The sequence below is a fragment of the Strix uralensis genome, chromosome 6 (assembly GCF_047716275.1).
Source record: "Strix uralensis isolate ZFMK-TIS-50842 chromosome 6, bStrUra1, whole genome shotgun sequence".
Lineage (NCBI taxonomy): Eukaryota > Metazoa > Chordata > Aves > Strigiformes > Strigidae > Strix > Strix uralensis.
In genome coordinates this window covers 13,082,880-13,105,482 of record NC_133977.1, presented here as the reverse complement: position 1 = coordinate 13,105,482, position 22,603 = coordinate 13,082,880, and the positions used below count along the sequence as shown (strand labels likewise).

Here is a 22,603-nt window from a genome sequence, read left to right as displayed (position 1 = left end):
GAACACCAGATTTTTCCCCAATACTTTGCAATAAAATGATATTCTATCTAATTGTTATGTGCAAAAGACTTTAGAATATTTAAAATGTAGAATTTAGTCATATAAATTATCTGAGGAACTTAAATTTCATCCAGTTTTAGAATGTAGTACTGCATCGTTAAAGTTTATTTTGAGGAGAAAGAGCAGAGACAGTTACACACACACATAGATATACTGAAAATTCAAAATTTTCCTTTTAGTAACAGGATTTCTACTGTTTCTACATTTTTAAAAAATGTTTTGAGATCTGTATGAAGTACTGAATAAGAGGAAGGTATTTGTTTGTTTGTTTTAGACATGGCCTGAGGATGCATTAGAAGCTGTTGCCTCTCGCTTCTTGGAAGATGTCGAAATGTCAGAAGAAACTCGAAGTGGGTGTATTGATATGTGTAAAAGCTTTCACACATCTACCATTGTTTTATCCGACTTATACTATGCTGAGCTTCAAAGACGCAACTATGTTACACCTACTTCATACTTGGAATTGATCTCCACTTTTAAAAGTCTACTTGAAAAGAAACGCACGTAAGGATTTATAATGTGACCTCTTCTAGAGGGACTCAAGTTCACCGAAAAATACTATTTTCTATCTCTTATAGCTAATCTGAATGAAACAAGTGAATTGTTTTTAGCTAATTGAAATTGACAGAATGATCAATTATTACCTCTCCCAATTACTATCCTTATCTTGCATTCCTCTGTCCCACATTGGGTGACACAAAGGACTGTCGTGGTTTGAGCCCAGAGGGCAACTGAGCACCACGGAGCCACTAACTCACCCCTTCCCCCTCAGGAACGGGAAGGTGAAAATAAAGCAAAAGGCTCCAGAATTGCGATAAGAACAGGGAGGGAAGACTCACCCATTACGCTCAAAAGACAGTCACAGGCAAAAGACAGACTCGTTAGGGGAAGAAATAGAACATCAATTTAATTCAGACACTAACAACACCACCTAACAGACAGAATAGGACAGTGAGAAGCATTACCACATCTTAAAAACACGCTCCGGTCCAGTCACCTGCTCTGGCTTGGAGTCCTCCACGTGCTGCAGGTCGGCATCTGCTCCACCATGGACCTCCATGGGTGGCAGGGGGGTGTTCTGCCCTCTTACCATGGGATACAGGGGGACTCTGCACCGACACAACTCCTCCCCTTCCTCCTTCTTTCTTCTACTGACCTTGGTGTTTGCATGAGTGTCCTCCTCACAACTCCAACTTCTCCTCCCAGGTTCTCCTTAAATACGTTATCACAGAGGTGCAGCCACCATTGCTAATTGGCTCGGCCTTGGCCAGAGGCAGGTCCAACTTGGAGCTGGGGGAGCTTTGAGAAGCTTCTCACAGGGGCCACTGCTGTCGTCCCCTCCTCTGCTACCAAAAACCCCTGCCACACACACAAACCCAGGACAGGTGGATAGAATGTACTCTTAGGACACACGCTTCCTTATTGGACAAAAAGTCTGACTTGATGCTCTCAAAATGTACCTAAATTAGACCACTTCTAACATCCCTGGTAATGTTGCTATATGTTGATTATGCATATTATGCTACCAGAGTACTTAATGCAGCCTGCTTACTCTGTTATTCTCTGGCGGATGTAGTGAAGATGACATCTGGGAAACCAGTTTCCAAGTTGCTGGGTGTCATGGGCTTGCTAGCAGGGTTCAGCTGTGCTGTGACTGTGCAGAAAGGACCTCTGTATGCAGGTGCACATCTGTTCCGTTACGGCTGGTGAGGGAAAGTTCCTTTTTCTTTCCTCTCCTTCTTATTGGTAAGACACTACCATAACAAGACAAGTGCTCGATTTGATCAACAGGCTGTGTGAAATACTGCATGCGGCAAGAAATTCCAGGAATAAAGGAATAGAGTTCTGAATGTAGTAATCCAATGCCCTTGATATTTCTTGATTCTGTTGGCTGTCCCCAGAGCCATTCACATTCTGCTGCTAAAATGTTCTTCCCAATTATATTAATCCTATTTCAATCTCACATCAACTAATAATCTTCATGAGTGTATCCCCATCTCCTCCCTCTCCTTTTGTCTGTTACTACTGTGCCACCTTAATTTTATAGCTCCTGCTAACAGAGGTTGAAGCTTAAAGATCACATTTACCTATAAGTAATCACTTACTTATCTGTATCTCAATCTCTGAGTTTACATGACAGAATAGTTCAAGACTATGGGTCAAGTAATGCCTGCTATTTGTTGAGCAAATCACACAAGATTGGCAGAGCATTTGGTTATTCAGAGTAGTGAGAAATTTGGGGAATGGATCCCAATGAATGACGTGATCAAGTACTGATAAAATATCTTTATAATAAAATATTATTTATTTTCAGTAAGGTGATGAAAAGGAAGAGAAGATACGAAGTTGGCTTGGAGAAACTGAACTCTGCTGCATCTCAAGTAGCCTCAATGCAGCCTGAGCTGGAGGCTCTGCAACCTCAGTTACGGGAAGCTAGTAAGCAGGTTGATGAGATGTTGGTCATTATTCAAAAAGAATCTTTGGAAGTATCCAAAACTGAGAAAGTTGTGAAAGCTGATGAAGCAGTGGCAAATGATCAGGCTATGGCTGCAAAAGCCATCAAAGATGAATGTGATGCTGACTTAGCACAAGCCATGCCTTGTTTAGAAAGTGCTCTGGCTGCCCTTGACACTCTCACAGCACAGGTATGGCTAACACTGCACATTCATGTACTGGAGAGGTATTCTGATATACATAAGCATGGAATATCTGCCTTTTCAGGTTTTACATTATACTTACACAGTTTTATAATTTAGAAACTTCTTGAAATCTTTCAGTTTTAAAAAGCAAAATGTTACTCTGTCTTTATTTTCTAGTGAAAAATCTGTAACTGAGTTTTTATGGACTACAAGATCAAATATTCTAGACTTTTCAAAATTAATTGCCACAAAAATATTTTGACTCAAAAATTGAGAAGTTAGAAAACAAATGATTTTTACTTTATTATTCAGAACCTGCCAGCCTGTCAACTAATATTTCTATATTTGGTCTTTCAGAGTCTAGAAATTGAGGTTGAAATTTTGTGTCTCCCTGTGTTAAGGGACCATGCATCATAAGAGTATGCAGTCACCTTTGGTTTTATGGATATTCAGGTTTTCTTTGTCTGGATAATGTTTTGCTCATGGTGGGATGAAAGGAAGTCTCCCAGATTGTAAGAGGGAGGATGGATTATAAACTCCAACTGTTGTTGCTGAAAACAAGATTTTCAAAAACTTTCAAGGAAACCTTGGTCAGAAAACAGGTGGTTTATCTACAACTATTGCTTGGTATCAAAATTTTTAAATTCTGGCATTGTCAAATCATTGGCATGCTTTCTGAAAATAGTAGATGGCTACTTAGTCACTTCAAGGAAATTGCATTATACTTGTGAATAACAGGACGAGAACCAGGCTTTGAAGGCTAATGAAGGCTGTCAATGCCTAGTGTCTCCAAGGGAGTATTATAATACAAGAGGAAAAAAAAATGTAGTAGGAACTTCCAAATGAAAAAAAAAAACCACCAAAAAAACAGAGGTTTTTTCCTCAAAATATTGTTAAATAGCATAGTGAACACACACAAAAAACCCCTGTGCGTAGGAGATCTTAGAGTACCTGTACAGGACTCATGTTTTTGATTCACCCTTCATGCTGACCACCAGTGATGGAAAGCAGAGCAGGGCACATGTTGCAAATTGTGCCCATAAATCCATATACATAAATGTGCAGATTAAGTGCTTTGTTTGGAGAAACAGATCTATACATAATTCAGTACTGCTGAAATGAGTATCTAAAGTCAAAAGGAACTGTGTACCTCATGTGGCTTGTTGTTCAGCAAGGATTAGAAAAAGTGTAACAATTTTAAGTGCTATTTTGCTGTTGACATCTAAGTTTTGTAACAATATACATATGAAGACACTGAAATTTAGAACTAGGAATGGACTTCTGGAAGTCATCTTCTTCCACTTGTAATCTGTTCCACTTTACACATTTATTTAAGATATTCCTGGTGTTTACTGTTAATCTTACTAATTACAACTTAAACTTCTTTTCTGTCCTGCACCCTCTGGACATGGCTCTTTATCTTTTGTGCAGTTAAAGACTGTAACTGATCTCACCTCTTCCAGTTTTCTTTTCTGTAAGCTAAGTAATTGTTATTCTTTTAGTCTTATAAATCAAATTAGCTTTCCTGGTTATTCTTTCTGGACCTTCTCTATACCTTCACTTCAGGTGCCTTGCCCAAAGCTGAATACGGTATTTCAGCTGTAGTTTTGCTGAATGCTGTGTAGAGGAGGATTATTGATGCATGTGGTTTGTCATTCATGCTAACAGCATCTCATTTCCTGAAAAATCACTATTACATAGTCATTGCTTTCCCTTTCTTTTTTCTTTTTCTACTAGTTTTACTATACTTTTCCATTTCTGCAATTTGTCAAGATAAGTTTTTTCCTGTTCTCTACTCCAGTGTATTTGTGTTTACTCTCAACTTTCTATCGGTTGAAAATTTAATAAATACATTCTCTTTTCCATAATTCATTTCAGCAGTGAAAAAATTGCATAGGTCCAGACCTGTGTGACATTGGTCAAATCTTTGCTGTATTTTGACAGTGTTATCAATTGTGCTACTCACAGTTGTGCTACTCACAGTTAACTTTTAGAGATGTCAGATGCAAAGAGCATTAACATTTTGACTCTATATGTCATTTACTTGTATCTCACCTTTTTCACTAAGTACCTAGCCAGCACTTTTCTTGCTTTTACTATTAACTGTAGCTATAGAATTTTTCTTGTTATACTTCATACTGCTTTTAATTGCAGCTGAGTTTGAGTTTAGCCTTTAAAATAGTCTCCTACTCTGTTTATAACGCTTGGTTTTATTAAGTTAAGTTGTATTTGTCCTTAATTTTGTTTCCTGGAATGGCTGGCTAAATTTGGTCGTTCTTCCTCTCCAAGGACTTCTTTCCCTGGAGATCCCATCAGCTAGTTTTTTCTCTGCCTCATTGAAAGTCCCTGGGTTTATTTACCTACTCTTGTTTCCCTCTCCTGAACACTTATGTGGTTACAGTTTTTGGTTGTTTGAATTTTGGTGGTGTTTTTTTTGTGCATGTGTGTTTTCTCTTTTTAAAAAAAAAAAAAATTAAAAAACGCTTGTATATCCAGGAGCTGTATTTCACAGTTTCAAGGAAAGAATTGTATTTTCTCCTTTTTTTAATCCAGTCTTAACATTTCTCTGTTTTTTTGTGGCACAAATGAACATTCCCAGAACTCTTTCTATCTAAATTTTAGACCTTGAAGAAACCATAGGCAAGCTCTCAAAATCTAACACTAGTTGGCAAAATAAACATGAGAATCTAGAAATACTTTAATTTATTGGAGTATGTATTCTCTGAGAAAAGCTCTTAGAGTATTTTAATTTCCATGCAGAGTTATTCTTTAGGAAGAGTAAGAGATATTATTCTCCATAAGTCTTTAACTTATAAACCTCTTGCTTAATTAGTTGTACGTATATATATATATAGAAGTGTTTCATTCTTTTATATTATTATTCTATATTTGCAGTTAAAACTTTTGCTTATTTATTTCCTGCTATTTCTTATAATGTCAGTACTTCTTACCCAATAATTTTCTTCCTTTTAGTTGCCTGTTCCCTAATTCAGCTCACTCTCAGGGTTTAATAACTGACCAGAATACTAATTGATTTCTCTTCTGTACTTGGAGAACATAGAGCTTTAGTTCTGGGTTGAAGGCAGCTTTTACCTTGTTATCTTAAATCTACTAATCCACTGCTGTTGTGGTCCTGTAAACTTGGAAGTATTGTGTTAGAGCCTGAACTGAAGGGCATAGGATAACCCTGGAACATCTGAACTCCATAACTGAGGTGCAATGCCTGCTACTGAATTCAGAGTGGGAAAAAATGCAGCTAAAAATGAATTACAGATAAGAATTTTTTGTCTCCTCTGAACTGATTGTTGACTAGATTTCAAATATATTTGTTTAGATGTCAAGGTTAGTTTATCCTGCATAGTACCTTAAAGAAAGGACTAGAAAGAATGGAAAAAATTTAAATAAAAATTTTGCAAAAAGAAAATGAGATATATATGTGTGGACTATGCAGGCTTGTGCCTTATCAAGCATAAGAATAGCAAATGTGTATGGAAAAATATTATCTCGACATAAAAAGGGTTATTATTTCTGTTGTAATAGAAGAATTAATCCACCTATGTTCAGAGCTCTAAAGGTGTTTTCTTAATTATTTTAAGGATATTACAGTGGTTAAGTCCATGAAGAGTCCTCCTGCTGGTGTCAAGCTTGTAATGGAAGCTATATGTATCCTTAAAGGCATCAAAGCAGAGAGGATTCCAGATCCAACAGGTTCTGGAAAAAAAATTGAGGATTTCTGGGGTCCTGCTAGGAGACTTCTGGGTGACATAAGATTTCTTCAGTCTCTTCATGAATATGACAAGGATAACATTCCGCCAGCGTACATGGCTATCATAAGAAAACAGTATCTTACAAATCCTGAGTTTATACCAGACAAGATTCGAAATGCTTCCACGGCAGCAGAGGGTCTGTGCAAATGGGTCATAGCCATGGAGTTTTATGATACGTAAGTATGTATAAAAATAAAAATAAATAAATAAATTAAAAAAAAAAAAATTTGATTAAAGAAATCAATCTATTGTAACACCAGACGTGATGTGAAATTACTTCTTGCTAGTTAGAACCTTTGTGCAAACAAGCAGTCATAAAGATTCATTCATGTAAGATACCTGATGTTAAGATGTAGAGCCTGATTTTCAGTGCTGAATTTTTCTAAGAAGGCATGGGAGCAACAGTCTGTTCCGTTAGCAAATAAAGTTAACTTCCTTTTAGAGTGTTGCACAAAATACAGGCGTTATTGAAATGTATTTGGAAGTTTCTGGTAGTCATATCAAGCCCAAAGGATATCTTTTGTTATATGTTGTATTTGATGCCTGAAAAAGTATGCTTGTTTTTTATGCTGTTTCCTAATGTGAAACATCTGGAAGTCACATTTAACAGTAAATCAGCATTAGGCAACTAAGGTCAACTGGCAGTTTGGAAGCTGAGTCATGGTAGGTAGTGCATGCCTTCATTTGGGAGGATATTTTGTCCCTTGACTAAAAGATTAGTAAATGCGTACTTGGTGGAGTTCTTAATTTGAGAACTATTATTGCTAAAAAGGTGGAATTAAGGGAGATCTGCAGCTTAGACTAGTATGGGTGTAGCATATTTTCTTGCTAATTTTGGAAAGATAAACAGTACATTTTTAGTTATGTGTTATTTTCAATATTCTTGTCACAAAAATATCTGTGTAAAAGATTGAAATCCTCAACCCTGGAAAATAGACCCTTGGATGTTGAAAGCTGTTAATTTATTGTTTTTATTTTGTGTACATAGTTGGCTGTATGTGTGTGTATAGTGTCTGTGAGTGTTACTTAATATATATGATTATTTGTGTGTTTCTAATGGCACAAATCCATACGGGATTCTAAACTGTTATCGCATGGGACACAGTTTGGAATCATAACCCTTTTTGCTTTTAGTTGTTACTGTTATTACGGAAAAATTTGCAGAAACTGCATAAATCAGTTAGTATTGGCACAGAAACAAATGATTAAGTAAAGACCAATTGTCTTCAGATATCATCAAATTGTGAAATGAAGTATTACGTGAGCTACTGAATTGTTGAGGTTTCCCTTCATCTTTCCTATGTTCATTTTTTTAATGGTAACCCTGGAGTGAGGGTGTATCTTTCAGATGTTTAATCTATCCTTTTACTTTATTTAGAGTGACAAAAAATGTTGCACCTAAAAAGCTAAAGTTGAATGAAGCTGAAGGAGAATTAAAGATTGCTATGGATAGTCTAAGAAAGAAGCAAGCAGACCTGAGGGAAGTTCAAGATAAATTGGCTGTACTCCAGCAGACACTGGAATCCAAGAAACAGGAGAAGGCTGACTTGGAAAATCAGGTATATGATGCAAAAGATAAACTACTGCTCTACCAATATCCAGAAAAGTTATTTAAGATTTGCTTCTTTGTCAAATGGTATTTTTCCTTTTAACTGCCAATATGTTGAACAAATCATACTTTTAGATAACCATCTTTTTATTTTGGTGTAATGGTCTTGAAGTTATAAATGCGCAAAGCATGGGGAATAAATGCTTTAAAGTAATAGAAAATGTAGGTATTATGAATTTACCAACTGATATCCCTCTCCTACATCCTCACTTATATCTGCTTCCTTGTGAGGAGATAAATTTTCAGTGATTGTACTAAGAGTATGATTTATCTATTAACTTGCAAGTCTGTACGTTTAAAGTTCAGAAAGTTTATTTATGCATTCTGTGCTAATGAAATTTTGAGAATGTTTTTGTAAACTCTGTTCCTGACTGCTAAATAAATGTTATGTGTACAGAAATAGGTATCATTTAGAAGATGGTATTTTTTTAAAAAAAAAGATTTGCAGTACATCATCTTGAGCTTTATTTACAGAAATAGTATCAGAATTTGAAATGGAGTCTTAATTCTTGTCTGTAGTTAAAGTCAGATCTTTGTGTGATTCTTCTGCATCCTGATATGGTTTGGAAGTAGAAGGGAGGGATAAACTGCACAAGCAGTTTGTTACTGTGGTGTAAATTGGCTGCTATGATTATTAGAAGAGAGAGGATTGTAACAGCACAAGAGTTGGCATAATTTTCCTCCTATCCCATGGCTGAAATATGTCTCTACTAGATAATTAATTCTAACAGAGCTGGAATAAATTCCTGTGAGAATATATTTTTTTTTTGTTAGATTCTAAACATGCCTGGAAAGATGGCTTAGTTAAAAACTGACAACAGAAATGCAGATTATGTATTCATAAGTATGTTGTTTTGCAGAAAAGAACGTGATCTCTTGAAGGTGTTTTGTTTCTCTTATGACATGTAGATCATTTCCTTGATTATTTATATTTTCCACATTGCATACAGAGCTATTTTGAATTGCATGTTTTATAGTGCTCTTCTTTTATTTCAACGAAAACGTAACTGACTAGACTTTACTGTGCTGGTACTGAGATTGTTTTTGTTCTTTAAACATTTCCATTATAATAAGGTGTTTTCTTTCTGTTTGATGAAATTACTTAAGCAAACTTCTGCACAGGAAAATAATCTTTGAATGCTTTTAATATTTGTAACATGTCTTTAAAGTGATCATGTAATATAATTGGCAATTTTTTTTATTCCGAGGTTGACTTATGCAGCAAAAAACTACAGCGAGCAGAACAATTGATTGGTGGCCTTGGGGGTGAGAAAACTCGCTGGCATGAGACTGCTTTGGAGCTGGGAAGGCAGTACATCAATTTGACTGGAGATATACTTATTTCATCAGGAATTGTAGCTTACCTAGGAGCCTTTACATCCAGCTACAGACAAGTAATACATACAGTGATTTTTGTCCCTATGTTTTGTAATAATCTAAATTTTATTAATTTTTCTTCTAATATAAATTTTATATTTTTAAATTATGTTTTGATAGAATTCTTAAGTGGAACTGAAATTTTATTGTAGGATTTTGAGTTTTGTTTATAAGACTCTTGGGGGAAATTCTTCCTTCGTTCTACTGTGAAGCACTTATTGCTGTGTAAAGCATGGAGTCATTTGGTTGCTTTTCTTCTCTAAAGCAGTTGCCAGTAACTTTATACCTCATGGCTTTGGTTACTCTTATTTCATTCAATGGCTAAATTCCCCTTAACTTCAAAGAAAACAGAATTAGCTTCTATTTCAGCAGCAGCACAATTAAGCAAGTTCTGTACAAAAAGAGAGAAAAGATACAGTAGCTCAATCACATAGCAGATTTGTGTCTGTAAGCCTTAGTGACATAAACAGAAAGTCTGAATACAAAAAAAAATTGACGTGGCAGCTGATTTTAGTTATAACAAATTTGGGATGTCAAAATTACCCTGACTTTGAAAGTTTTTGAACACCAAAACCTGTTACTGAATTCAGCAGAAGAAATTAATGTCCATTTCTTTTGAAAATCGTGTCCAAGGTATCAAAAATTGCTAAAAAATGAGAGGGGAAAAAAAAAAATCAATGTTCCTTATTTGACATATTTGGATATAATCCTTATTTCCACTTTTCCTTCAATGTATTTCCTTTGTCCATTTTTCTTTAGAAAATTTTATACTGTTCTTTCCAACAATTGTTTTCTTCATAATGTCCATGTGATGTTACTATTTGAAACTTTATAAAGTGAGAGTTTATGTTGTGAGTATTTATAGTGTAAATAAATAGCAGTTTTTACAATTCTGAATTACATAAATTTGAGACACTGTTCTCTTATATGCTTATAATGTACATTGTGTATAACATTGTGTCTGGGTAGGTAGGAGTACTTTTGATGAAACATCTTAAGGGGTGCTGAACTGTATTCCAGGCAAGTGTAGATACAGGTGCAGATCAGGCAAGTGTAGATACAGGTGCAGATGATATTCATAAAAGGCAGAGACATCTGCATGATTATTCAATAAAAATGAATACCTAGTGGTTTCATCTGAAAAGTTTAGTGTAATTTCATTCTGTCTGACTGCATAGTTTCTTCCTTAGAGCAACAGGAGGTAGGGATTCCTGGTTTCTTATTCTTACTCTTGTGATCATACAGACACATCTTAGTTAGGTGTCTCTTTCAGAAATTGTAGGATAGCATAAACACTCTTGTGCAGGTCTTCATTTCATTTGCAGCTGTTTTTCTCCCCCTGCAGTTTTCATAAGAGAAAATGTTACGATATCTTTTGGAATATCAACTTTGTTTTATGCAAATTGATGAATCCTCCTTTCACCACGTCAGTGAATGTGTCTAGCCCTTAGACCATTTCCTTTAACACTGCATTTCTGAGTTTTGTTCCTTGAGGCTTTGCCAGCTAATTTTTAGTTTAGAATATTACAGCATATTTCTTTGACTGTATACACAGCTTTTATGCAAGATTGTGCCTTTCATATGAACATGCTATTTCTATACATTTTCATTCTTTAGAAGCATTATTCCTAGTGGAATACACTTTTTAGTTTACATATATAAAGGTGTGTGTCTTCATTGTTATTAGGCACCATACAAACATGTATAGTTTACACAACTGTAGTGAGTTAGATGATACAGAGAATAGTGAAAAGCAGCTCTAAATGATTGGTGTTAAGTTTGGTTAAGTCCTGTCAAGTTCTCAATGTCCCGAGAGTTAAATAATGAAGATTTTAATTTTTTTTTTTATTAGAATATGTGCATTTGTTCTACACTCATTTTATAGTATAGAATACTACTGCTGAAATGGTAAATAGAGTCATACCAAGGCTCTGACCAAAAAAACTTACATTTAATTTATAGAAATTACAGACTGTCCTGGTTTCGGCATTTTTAGAGACATTTTAAGACATTTTATACCGAAGGATGAATTTCTTTCCATTTGAAGATAATAGTCATCTTGTATGTAGCAACTGTGGTGGGAAGTGGGTTGAAAAATACATTTTTAAATAGTTTTAAAATTTTGCGACTAGGCAGAACTTCAGTTAATATTTGTTTTCCTCTTATCTAGATGCAAACTAAAGAGTGGGCATTGCTATGTAAAACAAAAGACATTCCTTGTTCTGATGATTTTTCCTTAACAAATATCCTGGGAGAACCAGTGCAGATCAGAGCTTGGAATATTGCTGGACTACCTTCTGACATGTTTTCTATTGATAATGGCATCATTATCTCGTAAGTAAAAAAAAAAAGTTAGAATGAATAGTTTTCATTAAGTAGCTTCTTACAACATGCTTTTCAGTTGTTATTTTTATAGATGGTTTTCTACTGTATATCCAGTTTAACAACTAGACTTATGACTATAATGTTTATAAGAAATATTAATAATACTTTTAAACTTTATAATGTAAAGTTTTTAAATTTGTGAATTCACTCCCCTCCTTTTTAACTCCTGTAGATCACTATAATAATACCTTCCCCTTCTCTCCCCCACACTTTTTACAAAAGTGCTGCACACTGGGTTCAGTTTAAGATATCCTAGAATGCTTCAGGAATAGAATTTTAAATACTGTTCTTGTAGTATAATCAGTAGATATGGAAGTAATTCTCCTTTAAAAAGCTCAAGCTCTTTAATTTTAAAGAAATATGCTGGCATCAGTTGCTACCAAGAGGTGTTTCTGCAGAGGTACTGAATATTACTTTTCTACTCTTTCTATGATGGCCACACACTTTTTCCCTAAGGTGGCACTGGAAATACTATAATGTCTTCATTACTTCTCTATAAACAGTTTCCCAGTTTATGTTGCCAACTGGTAGGAGATTTTAACATCCAGGCTTGTAACATACTTAGTGTGTAAAGCCCTGACATTTTGGAAGTGTTGGTTTGTACACCGATGAGCTGAATCTTTATTTTGCTAGGGCACGGTAACAAAACAGAAAAAAAAGACCCGTGTATATCTTCCACTGAAGACAGTAAGGAAGGTGTAAAAAAGCTAGAATGGAGACAATTTCTAGTCTGCTTTCTTGTAGAGGATGTTCCCAACCATACGCTCTTGCCAGTTTCTTCCTCTGTTTCTTGCCTTTTATTCTACGTATTTCTAAACTACTTCAACAAGAAAAGGTGAGATAGGCCTTTCCTGCAGTAACCTCTGGAAGTGTGCTTTCACATCACTTCAGGCAGTTGGGAGTTAGATACGGGTCTTCCTCATCCATGTGATAATTTTAGATATTTGATGAAAAGTGAAAAGGTGTATCTGTACTGACAATTTGGAGTCTGTTTTCTTTAGGGCCTCATTCCCCTATCAGTACTTCATACAGACTAGTCATTCCTAGGATCCCTTCTGGAGCAGAACAACCTGCCATATTCCTAGACAAAAGCTAAGAGAGTCTTGGTTTTGTAGGGACTCTTTAGTAGGCATTATGAACGGGGCACCACTGAGTCTTCTTTGCACACAGTGCAGTCCTCAAAGAACTTTAAAAAACATTATTAAAATGTGAATTCATAGCAGAAACCTGATTACATCTTTGCAGTGCTGGAATTTACTGAATACTATTTATGGCTAAAGGCTTGGCAGTTGCAATTGTAGCTTCCGATTGAAATGTAGTTAATATGACAATAGTCTTACCACAAGTTGAAGAAAGTTCTGATAAGGAGAGAAGGATTTATTTTTCATTTTGAAATCCAATTCTTGTTTTTAAATTTTCCCTTCTGTAATGATCTTAAACTACATCCAAATAAAATACTTTGTCTAAAGATACATTGATCTAAAACATTTTCAAAATTCTGCACATTTAGAGATACTCTTATTTTCATTTGGGCAGTGAAACTAATTCTGAAATCTCAAAATTGCTCATAGAAAGAAAATATGGATCCCATGAACTCTATATGTAATATTATTGCCTTTCACTTTTAAGATGATTCTACATTCTTATCTGGTGTTCTAATACATGCACATCTGTGTCTCACATCCGTCACTAGAATAGCTTTTGGGCAGAGTTCATCTGGTATATATCAATGTCATGGTCAGTGTAAACATCAGTGATTTGTATGACAACATATAACATGGGAACTGACCATATTAATGTTTTAACTAGAATCTAGAAGTATCTACAGCTCACTCGTGATTAGCTTTAGACTAATGTGCCTACTGATGACTGAGATATGTACAGCACTGACAGTTTTGTTAAATACAGAGCTGGGTATTTTGCAGTAGGCTAAGCTTTGTGACCGTGCATAAGCAGCTATGATTTTCATTTGGACTTGTGTTTGTTATGACCGTAAACAAAGAACCTCTCAGTTCTGTCCAGTAGCATTGCTACTGACTCTTAGCTTTTAGGTTTCTAATTAGCACAACTGAAGCTGAATTGACCGTGGAACAATGTTGCTTTAACTGCTTCTCTGTTTGATTGCTACTTATTTACTTCACCTCTGTCGGTTCTCTTTTCTGTATAATGAATAAATAATTCTTATAATTCTTTTCCGTAGCCAGGTTAATGGTTGTTAAGCCTATGATAACACGTACCTAACATTTATGCATCTTTTTTATAGTATGCTACTGCAGAAACTTACTAATATAAATCTTTAATTTCTCCTACTGTTTACATGAAAATTCTTCTCACTGTTTGAAGACTCTAATGTTGTATAGCACTGGTGAATGAATACTACTTTTCCTGTAGAGTGAATGTTAGGTTTTCACACATAACAGAAATTGTGTATCATAGGGTTAATCTTTGGAAGCATGGATGTGTGGATAATACTTCAGTTTTGGCAACTGGATAGGTGACAAAGTGCAAAATGAAACAGATAAGACAAAAATAATGCAGTAGCTAAAGAACCTCAACATGCTTTCATTTGACTTTAAAAATTGGCATTGATTGTACTTCTGGAAGCAAAACTACTTACTGAAGTTAGAGAAGATATGCTGGGATTATTGTATATGTAACTTTTTTTCCAAGTAATTATTGTATTGATAATTCAATCACTCAGGCTAAACAGTTGACAACTGTTAATGAGTTCAACACGTCTACATCGTATCACTTCACTTTTATAAAGCTTTGATCAAAATTCTCTTTGAACTAATGCAAAGATGTTTAGCATTTTAAAACTAAATGATAACTTTTAATTTTGAAATGTGAGATAGAATCTACCTCAAATTGATGATACATATGATGCCTGTAGTTATGAGTTTATGGCTAGATTAATTTTATAGGAACCATTTAAAATGAAACTCAAGCTTTTTGTAACAACAAATTTTTTAAAAAGCAGAATTAGAGAGCTATTCAAAGATAATTTGCAAACATACACGGTGACTGCTTATGCATTCCCATCAATGAAGAAGTATGTATCGTTGATGAAAGCTATGTGTCTTTGGCTGTTATTAGAGAACCACTTTTTAATTACTCAGTCTTAAGTATTTCAAGTCTGTTACACAGTTAGTCTGAAATGTGATATGCTGAAAATAATATGGGAATGAAAAAAGTAATTGGGGAAAAGAAATACATACTGTAGGTTTTGGCTGAGGTTCTATCAAATCAAAGCAAAATTATTATGAGCAAATTACATAAATATTGTCTGCTTTAGAATGTGCTTAACATGCAAGTTTACTGTGTTCAGTTTACAGTTTGCAATTGCTGTATCACCTTGTATAATCTTACTTTTAAAATCACCTGGCTATATATCCCTTGGATCTCCCTTTGGGTTCTCACAAGCAACTGAACCACCTAGCAATTAGGGAGAACAGCAATTCTTTCAGTACAGTTTGGATCCGTTGGTGAACACTTACCTACTGTGAGATTGTCTTCTAATACTGCTGATGCTACTGCCTCATCTGACAGACATTCAGATTTCAAATCTTCTGTTTGCTTCTCTAGACCTACTGTGTTACCAAATTTGCGCTTATCTGTGTTTATCAAATTATTCAAAATACTTGTAACTTTACAAAGCCCACATTTTAACTTTCTTAATGTCTGCTTAGATATCATGCTGTCCTGGTGGATTACAAATGCATTTCCTGAATCTCTCAATGCATTTTACCTGTGAAAGCTTTATTCATGGCTAGGCTGGACAGGGTCTCTTCCAGATGACCCATTTTCCTAAGTCACTCTACAAGGGGGAAGAAAGCCATCCTCCTTCAGCTGGTGAATTGTCACTCCCAAGTTCAATTTGTGATCCATAACACAGAATGAACCTCTGTAGCATCCCATGTGTAATTTCAGGCTACTGCCACACATAGTAAATTTCTCTTCCAAAACTTTTGCTCCTAAACTTCTGATATCTTGCTTCCACAATCTCCATTTACAGTCCAAAGGACCTAAGGTGCATGTGCTCCTTAGCTCCATATATATTCCTTCTTCTAAGGGATCACATTTATTTAGGCACATTTTACTGTGCAGAAATTCTGCAAACAGGATTAGTCATGATTTTTGAGTACAGAATTATGTTTTCACTAAAACACATACATGATAGTTAGGACTAACATTACTAAGCTAAATATCAATTTGGTCATAACTACATCAAGTACACTTTATAAGTTTCTGCTAGCCAGAAGGCTGATGTTGAAGTGGGGAAAAGTTGGCCTCCGTTGCATCTCGGAGAGGGCTGGTTCTTGATCTTGATGAGCTGCCAGATCTGATGTCAGTTGTCAAAAAGATAAAAACCAATCTCTGCTTTTTTCTTCCTTACAAAGTTCGTAACTTCTTGTGAGTTACTATTCCCAAGCAACCAACTTCCCTTTCAGCTTTGTTTTCACTTTTTAGATCTTACATAGTTTTGCTTATCCAGTCTCTCACAGTTTAAAAAAATATTTTTTCAGTAATGATAATCTAGAGTCAAACAGCTGCACTTCACAGGACTGCGCCTGAGTCACAGATAGATGAACCCTTGGAGTAAGGGTTACATGCATGTTATTGTATGTTGTTATATTTACACATGTCTAAATAGGCCTTACAACTACACTTAATCCTTAATAAGAAGTTTGTGGAATAGAAATTGTAACACAGAATATAAAGGATTTTTCTCTCTTAAACTGTGCTTTACCTGTTTTAAAATTACTCTCGAAAGAAGATCAAGGTTTATAATGTGTTACACAGTTTTGCCTGCCAACAATTTTGAAACTAATAAGCCTTCAAGAACTTAGATTGGTGTATCTACAACTACTTGCTCTGTACCTTTTTCTAATTCAAGGTTTATCACTTTCTGTTGACAATCTATGGAAAACTTTCTTAAAACATCACTCTTTCTAAGAAAAGGTGTACTTGAGCATCAGACAAAAATGAGATTGTGTTTTACTTAATTGCATATGTTTCATCTTAGTATTTTTAAGGAAAATAAGAATACAGATGGAGACATGTTTACATTGCAAGTTTTATTTGTGAATCAGAATTTTTTGAGAGAGATAGGTTCAATTTTTTAAAAATTATTAATGTTAAATAATTTGCCAGTGTCATTGTGCGTAAGCTAACTTGTAATAATGATAGATGCCATAGAAGTAGTCTGAAAGATTTCTTTTTATGCTGAATCTAGAAAAAAAAGGTATTACTGATTTTTTCCTTCCAGTAGTAGACTATATTATATCTCCTAACCAACTGGGATATGACTGGACCCCTTGATCCAGATTTTTAGGACTATATTTATTTTGGAATTCTCACTTCTGCCTGCTTAGATGGTTTCTAATTTAGGTGATTATTGTTGTAATTGTAATTGATGATTAAAATGTGTCTTAGATATCTTCTTGGTGATGTAACTACATGTAGTAGAGAATACTGTAAAAAATCTAGGAAATAGTTACTAAGTCTGCCAAAAATAAAATCCAGAAGTTCTTCATGTTCATTGCTGTTTAAGGATTAGGGATTAAAAAGTAGAGAGACCTTTGAATCTGCTTATATATTTCCTTTTATACTAATTCTAAAATGTCTCTTTAGTGAAAGATTTAGTTCGTTTTCATTCGAGAATGCTCACTTATGTACAAGACTATTAATGCTGTTCAAAATTTCAAAAATTAGAATGATCTTTTCGTTTTGAAAGTGTTATAAAATTAAATGCGATTAAACTTTCTAGGAAGTAAGAAGTCTTATTCTAAGTACTTTCTTTGAAAGAGGAAAATTATTTTTTGTAAAGAAAAAACTTCAAGATTCATCTGTCTCCTCTTAAATTCATCAAGGATTATACCTGAGTATGTGTCTACTGTGATTTCATACTGATGCACTTTTGTTTTATTGACAAAAGGGAATAAATTGCCTTAAGAAGTACTTTGAGATAAACATTTGAAGAGCTTATATTTCAGTTTTGAAAGTTGGTATTTTTCCCTTCAGCAATGCAAGAAGATGGCCTCTGATGATAGATCCTCAGGGTCAAGCAAATAAATGGATAAAGAACATGGAAAAAGTGAATAATTTGCATATAATCAAACTCAGCGATCCTCAATTTGTTACAACACTGGAAAATTGCATTCAGTTTGGCAGTCCTGGTAGGTTAATGAGTAGTGAATGTGTAAATTACAGTAGAACCTGGAGGGGGCATAATTAGCTAAAAAATTAAACGCCAGTGAGTATCAAATGTTCTCATAGTTAAGGAAAACAAAATTTTTTTTTCTCATTTTGAATCAAATAAGTACTATAGTAATTGAAGTCCTCACCCCAGGTTATAAGATACTTCTTAGCACAATAGAATTATAATAGTTTAATTTGTATCTTTTAACTGCTTGATGAGATTTGCCATTTCTTTGTTTTCACGTTACAATAATTTTATTTCCAAAAAGTACTGTTGTTTTTAGTTGGCTTTTCAAGAGTATAAATACCAGATTGCTAGGCTGTGATCATTAATGATTCTTGTATTCTCTGTAGTATCTTTATTGCAAGTAGTCTTATTACCTTCAAATAGAAATAAATTAGTGAAACACATAGTTACAACTCCAGCTATTTTTCAATGGCTAACTGGACTACAAGTAAAGAAATCGATTGTTTATTCTCCATTATTTCTTTCTTGATTTTTAGCAAGCTCATACGCTTACAGTGAAAATTGAAGCAGACTTAGTTACCCAAAATTATTTCTGCAGCATGAGGCATTTAATTTGTTGTTATTTCCTTTTTTTAAAAATGGTAGCCGTTTAACTGCTAAGCCATTGTAGCAGTAGCAGTGATAGCATTTTAGTTGCTTTTTTGCAAACTGATATAATATTAGAAAAAGAAAATAAAGGTGCATTTCTTTGATTCATTTTTCAATCAGCTGAATACTCTAAGAAACATTAACCTCTTATCTATAGATATTGCTCGATTAATGTTTTTATTGTTTGCACACTGTAAATACACATTATACATATGTATTGTAAAGAACAGTCAATCAGTAATACAAATGCCAAGAAAGTCTTACTAATTCTTATGTTATGCTGAAGTGCTACTGGAGAATATTGGAGAAGAACTTGATCCTATCCTAGAGCCACTTCTGCTCAAACAGACATTTAAGCAGGCAGGGAGTATGTGCATTTGCCTTGGAGACTCCACTATCGAGTATGCTCCTGAATTCCGCTTTTATATTACAACTAAGCTGAGAAATCCACATTATCTTCCTGAAACATCTGTTAAGGTGAGAATTTTGAAAATGAATGTGCAACTCTGTTTTAATTTTAAAATGATTCCTTGGATAAAAGCAAAGAATTTCTGGCATTTGTTTATTCCTCTTCCCCTGCCAGCGTTGTTTTTTTTTTTACACTGCTGGAAGACTGGTATCATCCTAGAAGTGTTGACATTTCTCATATCTAATACTTCACCTTGCAATACTGTCATTCTTTCATACTGTCAGGAATTTATTTATTTATTTATTTAATCACCTTTCCCAGTCTGTATCTCCTGATGCTATTTAGTTACCTTTCATTATAAAAATCTTTACAAGGAATTAATATAATAGTGACCTCACATGGAAACTCTACATTAGGCTTTCATATTCATGATTTTTATCTGTAATACAGGTAGGGACAGGAGTCAGTTAATTAAAACCAATACTTTCATCAGTTTTGATGATTATTGGTTTTGAACTACATGCGTCAAACTATTTTCTAGTCTTCTGCTGGTAATGTATTCCTTCTCTTTCTCATGTAAAATACTGTACATTTTTGCCACTTCTTCTGCAAGAGCATGTGGATTTTTCTGGATCCATTATAAATATGTCATGGGATGGGAATTCTTTTAAACTAGAATTTTTTTTACAGTCATTGATTTTCTCATAAAAAGAGAACATGACTCTATCCTAATTCTAGGATACAAATATCCCTGTAGTAATAACACCACAAATTGCATGTGTACAAGGCCCTTAAAGAGAGAAAACGTATGTGGCAGAGGCAATAATAGTTTGAAGTACAACTTCAGCATGTATGTTACACTTTGTGAAAATGGCAAAAATTTTATGGGTGAGAAGTTTCTAAATGCCATAAAATGTGATCTACCTGGTTTTTATATTTTTGCAAAATACTGTGCCAGCATCCCATTTTCCCTGGGATGTTCAGGTGAAACAATTCTGGAAAACAAACAATAGCAAATTTTTTTAATCCTCCATTCATAGAAATGTTTTGCTTCTTTCTCTGTGAAGGATGCTTGATGCATACAGTTATCAAATGGTTGCTCTTGCATGTAAAGGTGGTTGTTCATGTTTTATGGACCAATCACTTGAAACACTGATATTCAAAGTTTCAATGTAATTTTGACGAACAGAATGAAATTTTATACATTGTTGTCACATCCCTTTTATGGTTAACTTTCTGGGTTAATCCTGGAGTTAGCTTTCCAACACATAATCTTAAACCCTCAGTTGCAATTCATTTACTCTCAAAGTTTGGTTGAGCATATTACATGATCTTATACAAACCTTATCTTGTAAATGAAGAAGCATTTTAATTGCATCTGGCCATAACTATGCTATCTTTCAAAAAATGTTTCTTCTAACAGGTGACATTATTGAACTTCATGATAACTTCAGAAGGCATGCAGGATCAGCTTCTTGGAATTGTAGTTGCAAGAGAAAGGCCAGATCTTGAAGAAGAAAAACAAGCCCTCATCCTTCAAGGGGCTGAGAATAAAAGGTATCAAGATAACTTCTCTTGCTAGGGATAGAAGCAGATTGTAGTTTAAGGAAATACAATCATGGGAAATATATTTCAGAGACCATTTTTTGGTTTGAATTAACAGGAAATTCAAGACTGCTATTTTTGAGAGCCCAAACTTAGGCTTCTGTTTCTTTTTTAGGCTGATTTGGATGCATGCTCTTACTCATATTCCTACTGGTTGTGCCTTTCTTCTTCTGATATGGTTTCCTATTTCTGGGATTATTAGAAAATGTTAGAGCGCTGAATTGCAGGTTGTGTAATTGCAAAATGTAACTCTTGCTTTACACTGAAGGGAATTTAAGGGAATGTATAGTAAGAAAAAAAGGTTTTGTCACATAATTGCATACCATGAATAGAATCTACACATTGTCTTATTTTATAGAAACTAACAGAAAACAGCAGTAACTTTCATATGTGAAAAATCTTGTATATTATTTTAGGCAGCTAAAAGAAATAGAAGACAAGATTTTAGAAGTTCTCTCAGCCTCAGAAGGAAATATTTTGGAGGATGAAACTGCTATCAAGATATTGTCTTCCTCCAAAGTTCTGGCTAATGAGATTTCTGAAAAGCAAGCTGTAGCTGAAGAGACAGAAAAGAAGATTGATGCTACTCGTATGGGCTATCGTCCTATTGCTATTCATTCGTCAATCTTGTTTTTTTCCATTGGTGATCTAGCCAACATTGAGCCAATGTATCAGTATTCACTCATGTGGTTTATTAACCTTTTCATCATGTCTATAGATAATTCAGAGCAATCAGAAGTTTTACAAACAAGGTAAGAGTGATAATTCACCATTTATAATTGGTGATGTATTCATAGTTACTCCAGAAATGGTACTGTTATTTCTCCAATGTGTATTGTCTCAGGCATTGCATTTTGAAATATTTTTTGTACATATATATGTCATATATATTTTGAAAATAATTTATTCATAGAAGCAAAATGGTGCAATGTCTTACAAGTGCAACATATTTCATTGTTTCTATTTTAGTAATTGCTACCTCAGGTCATCTGTGAAATTGCAAAGTATCAGCTAAAGAAAAATGCTCCACTTGCTTTGATTTTATATTTCATTTCATGTAGTGACTTTGTATGTCTTCAAGAAACAGACAAGAAACTTTTTCACACAACTGGTGAGAGAGAATGAAGTCTTGTGACTAGGGCTCTTGGCTGTAGAGTATGCAAAGCAGTAATTATTAACCCAACCATCTTTTAAATACAGTTTGATTATTGTTTTATACTTAAAGTGTCCCTCCCTCTTCCAGCTTGTTCATGAGAACAGGAGAAACTGTGCAATCTTTAATGATCTGAATTGATTTTACATGTGGTGGACCTCACTATTATGATCACATTAGGATTATTCAAAATATTAAAAATATTCAAATACTCACCCTTGAAGTGAATTATCTACACAGAGATTCTTTAAAGAAAGTTTTCCAGTGTTCTGTCACATCAGTTACTAAATGCTACTTTAGTGGCTTTATTTGATCTTCAAATCACAGAGCATTGCTTCTGTTACTTAGCTACTTGCCTGTTCATCAAAAGAACAAAGGATAGGAGAGGGAAACTACTCTCCCAATTTTCATATAGAACATTTTTCTAGTTAATATTGCAAATGGCAATTTCTGAATTATCCATTACTGTTTTAAATACATATTTATTTAAATACAAGTTGTAGTACCTGGTAAGGTAGCACTTAGTGTGTAGTTTAATGTGCAGTGTTCAGTTTAGTAGCATACTGGTTATGAAGGTTATTTTTTCATTAGAATTTAGTCAAGGTCTGGACAATCTAAGTCTAGCATAACTGTTTTCTCAAAGATACTGCTACTAATTATTTAAGTCATAGCTTAATATTTTGGTATCATATTTAAAACTAATTCAAGGTAGCCTTTTACCAATAAGGCAATCTATGTTCTATAAACCTAGCTCTTTGACTTTAAATCTTATTCTTTTATAT

General features: G+C 34.4%; 1 protein-coding gene across 1 annotated transcript in view; it reads left to right on the top strand.

Moving 5' to 3' along the window:
* The window catches only part of DNAH7 (dynein axonemal heavy chain 7), a 116,694-nt gene that overhangs the window by 69,542 nt on the left and 24,549 nt on the right, over positions 1 to 22,603 (top strand). Inside the window, exons 41-50 of the mRNA XM_074872743.1 lie at positions 335 to 564; positions 2,375 to 2,705; positions 6,296 to 6,642; positions 7,845 to 8,025; positions 9,284 to 9,469; positions 11,623 to 11,786; positions 17,862 to 18,016; positions 18,941 to 19,131; positions 20,487 to 20,620; positions 21,085 to 21,420. Coding sequence (XP_074728844.1) covers positions 335 to 564; positions 2,375 to 2,705; positions 6,296 to 6,642; positions 7,845 to 8,025; positions 9,284 to 9,469; positions 11,623 to 11,786; positions 17,862 to 18,016; positions 18,941 to 19,131; positions 20,487 to 20,620; positions 21,085 to 21,420 — 2,255 coding nt within the window. The remainder of the gene's footprint in view (positions 1 to 334; positions 565 to 2,374; positions 2,706 to 6,295; positions 6,643 to 7,844; positions 8,026 to 9,283; positions 9,470 to 11,622; positions 11,787 to 17,861; positions 18,017 to 18,940; positions 19,132 to 20,486; positions 20,621 to 21,084; positions 21,421 to 22,603) is intronic.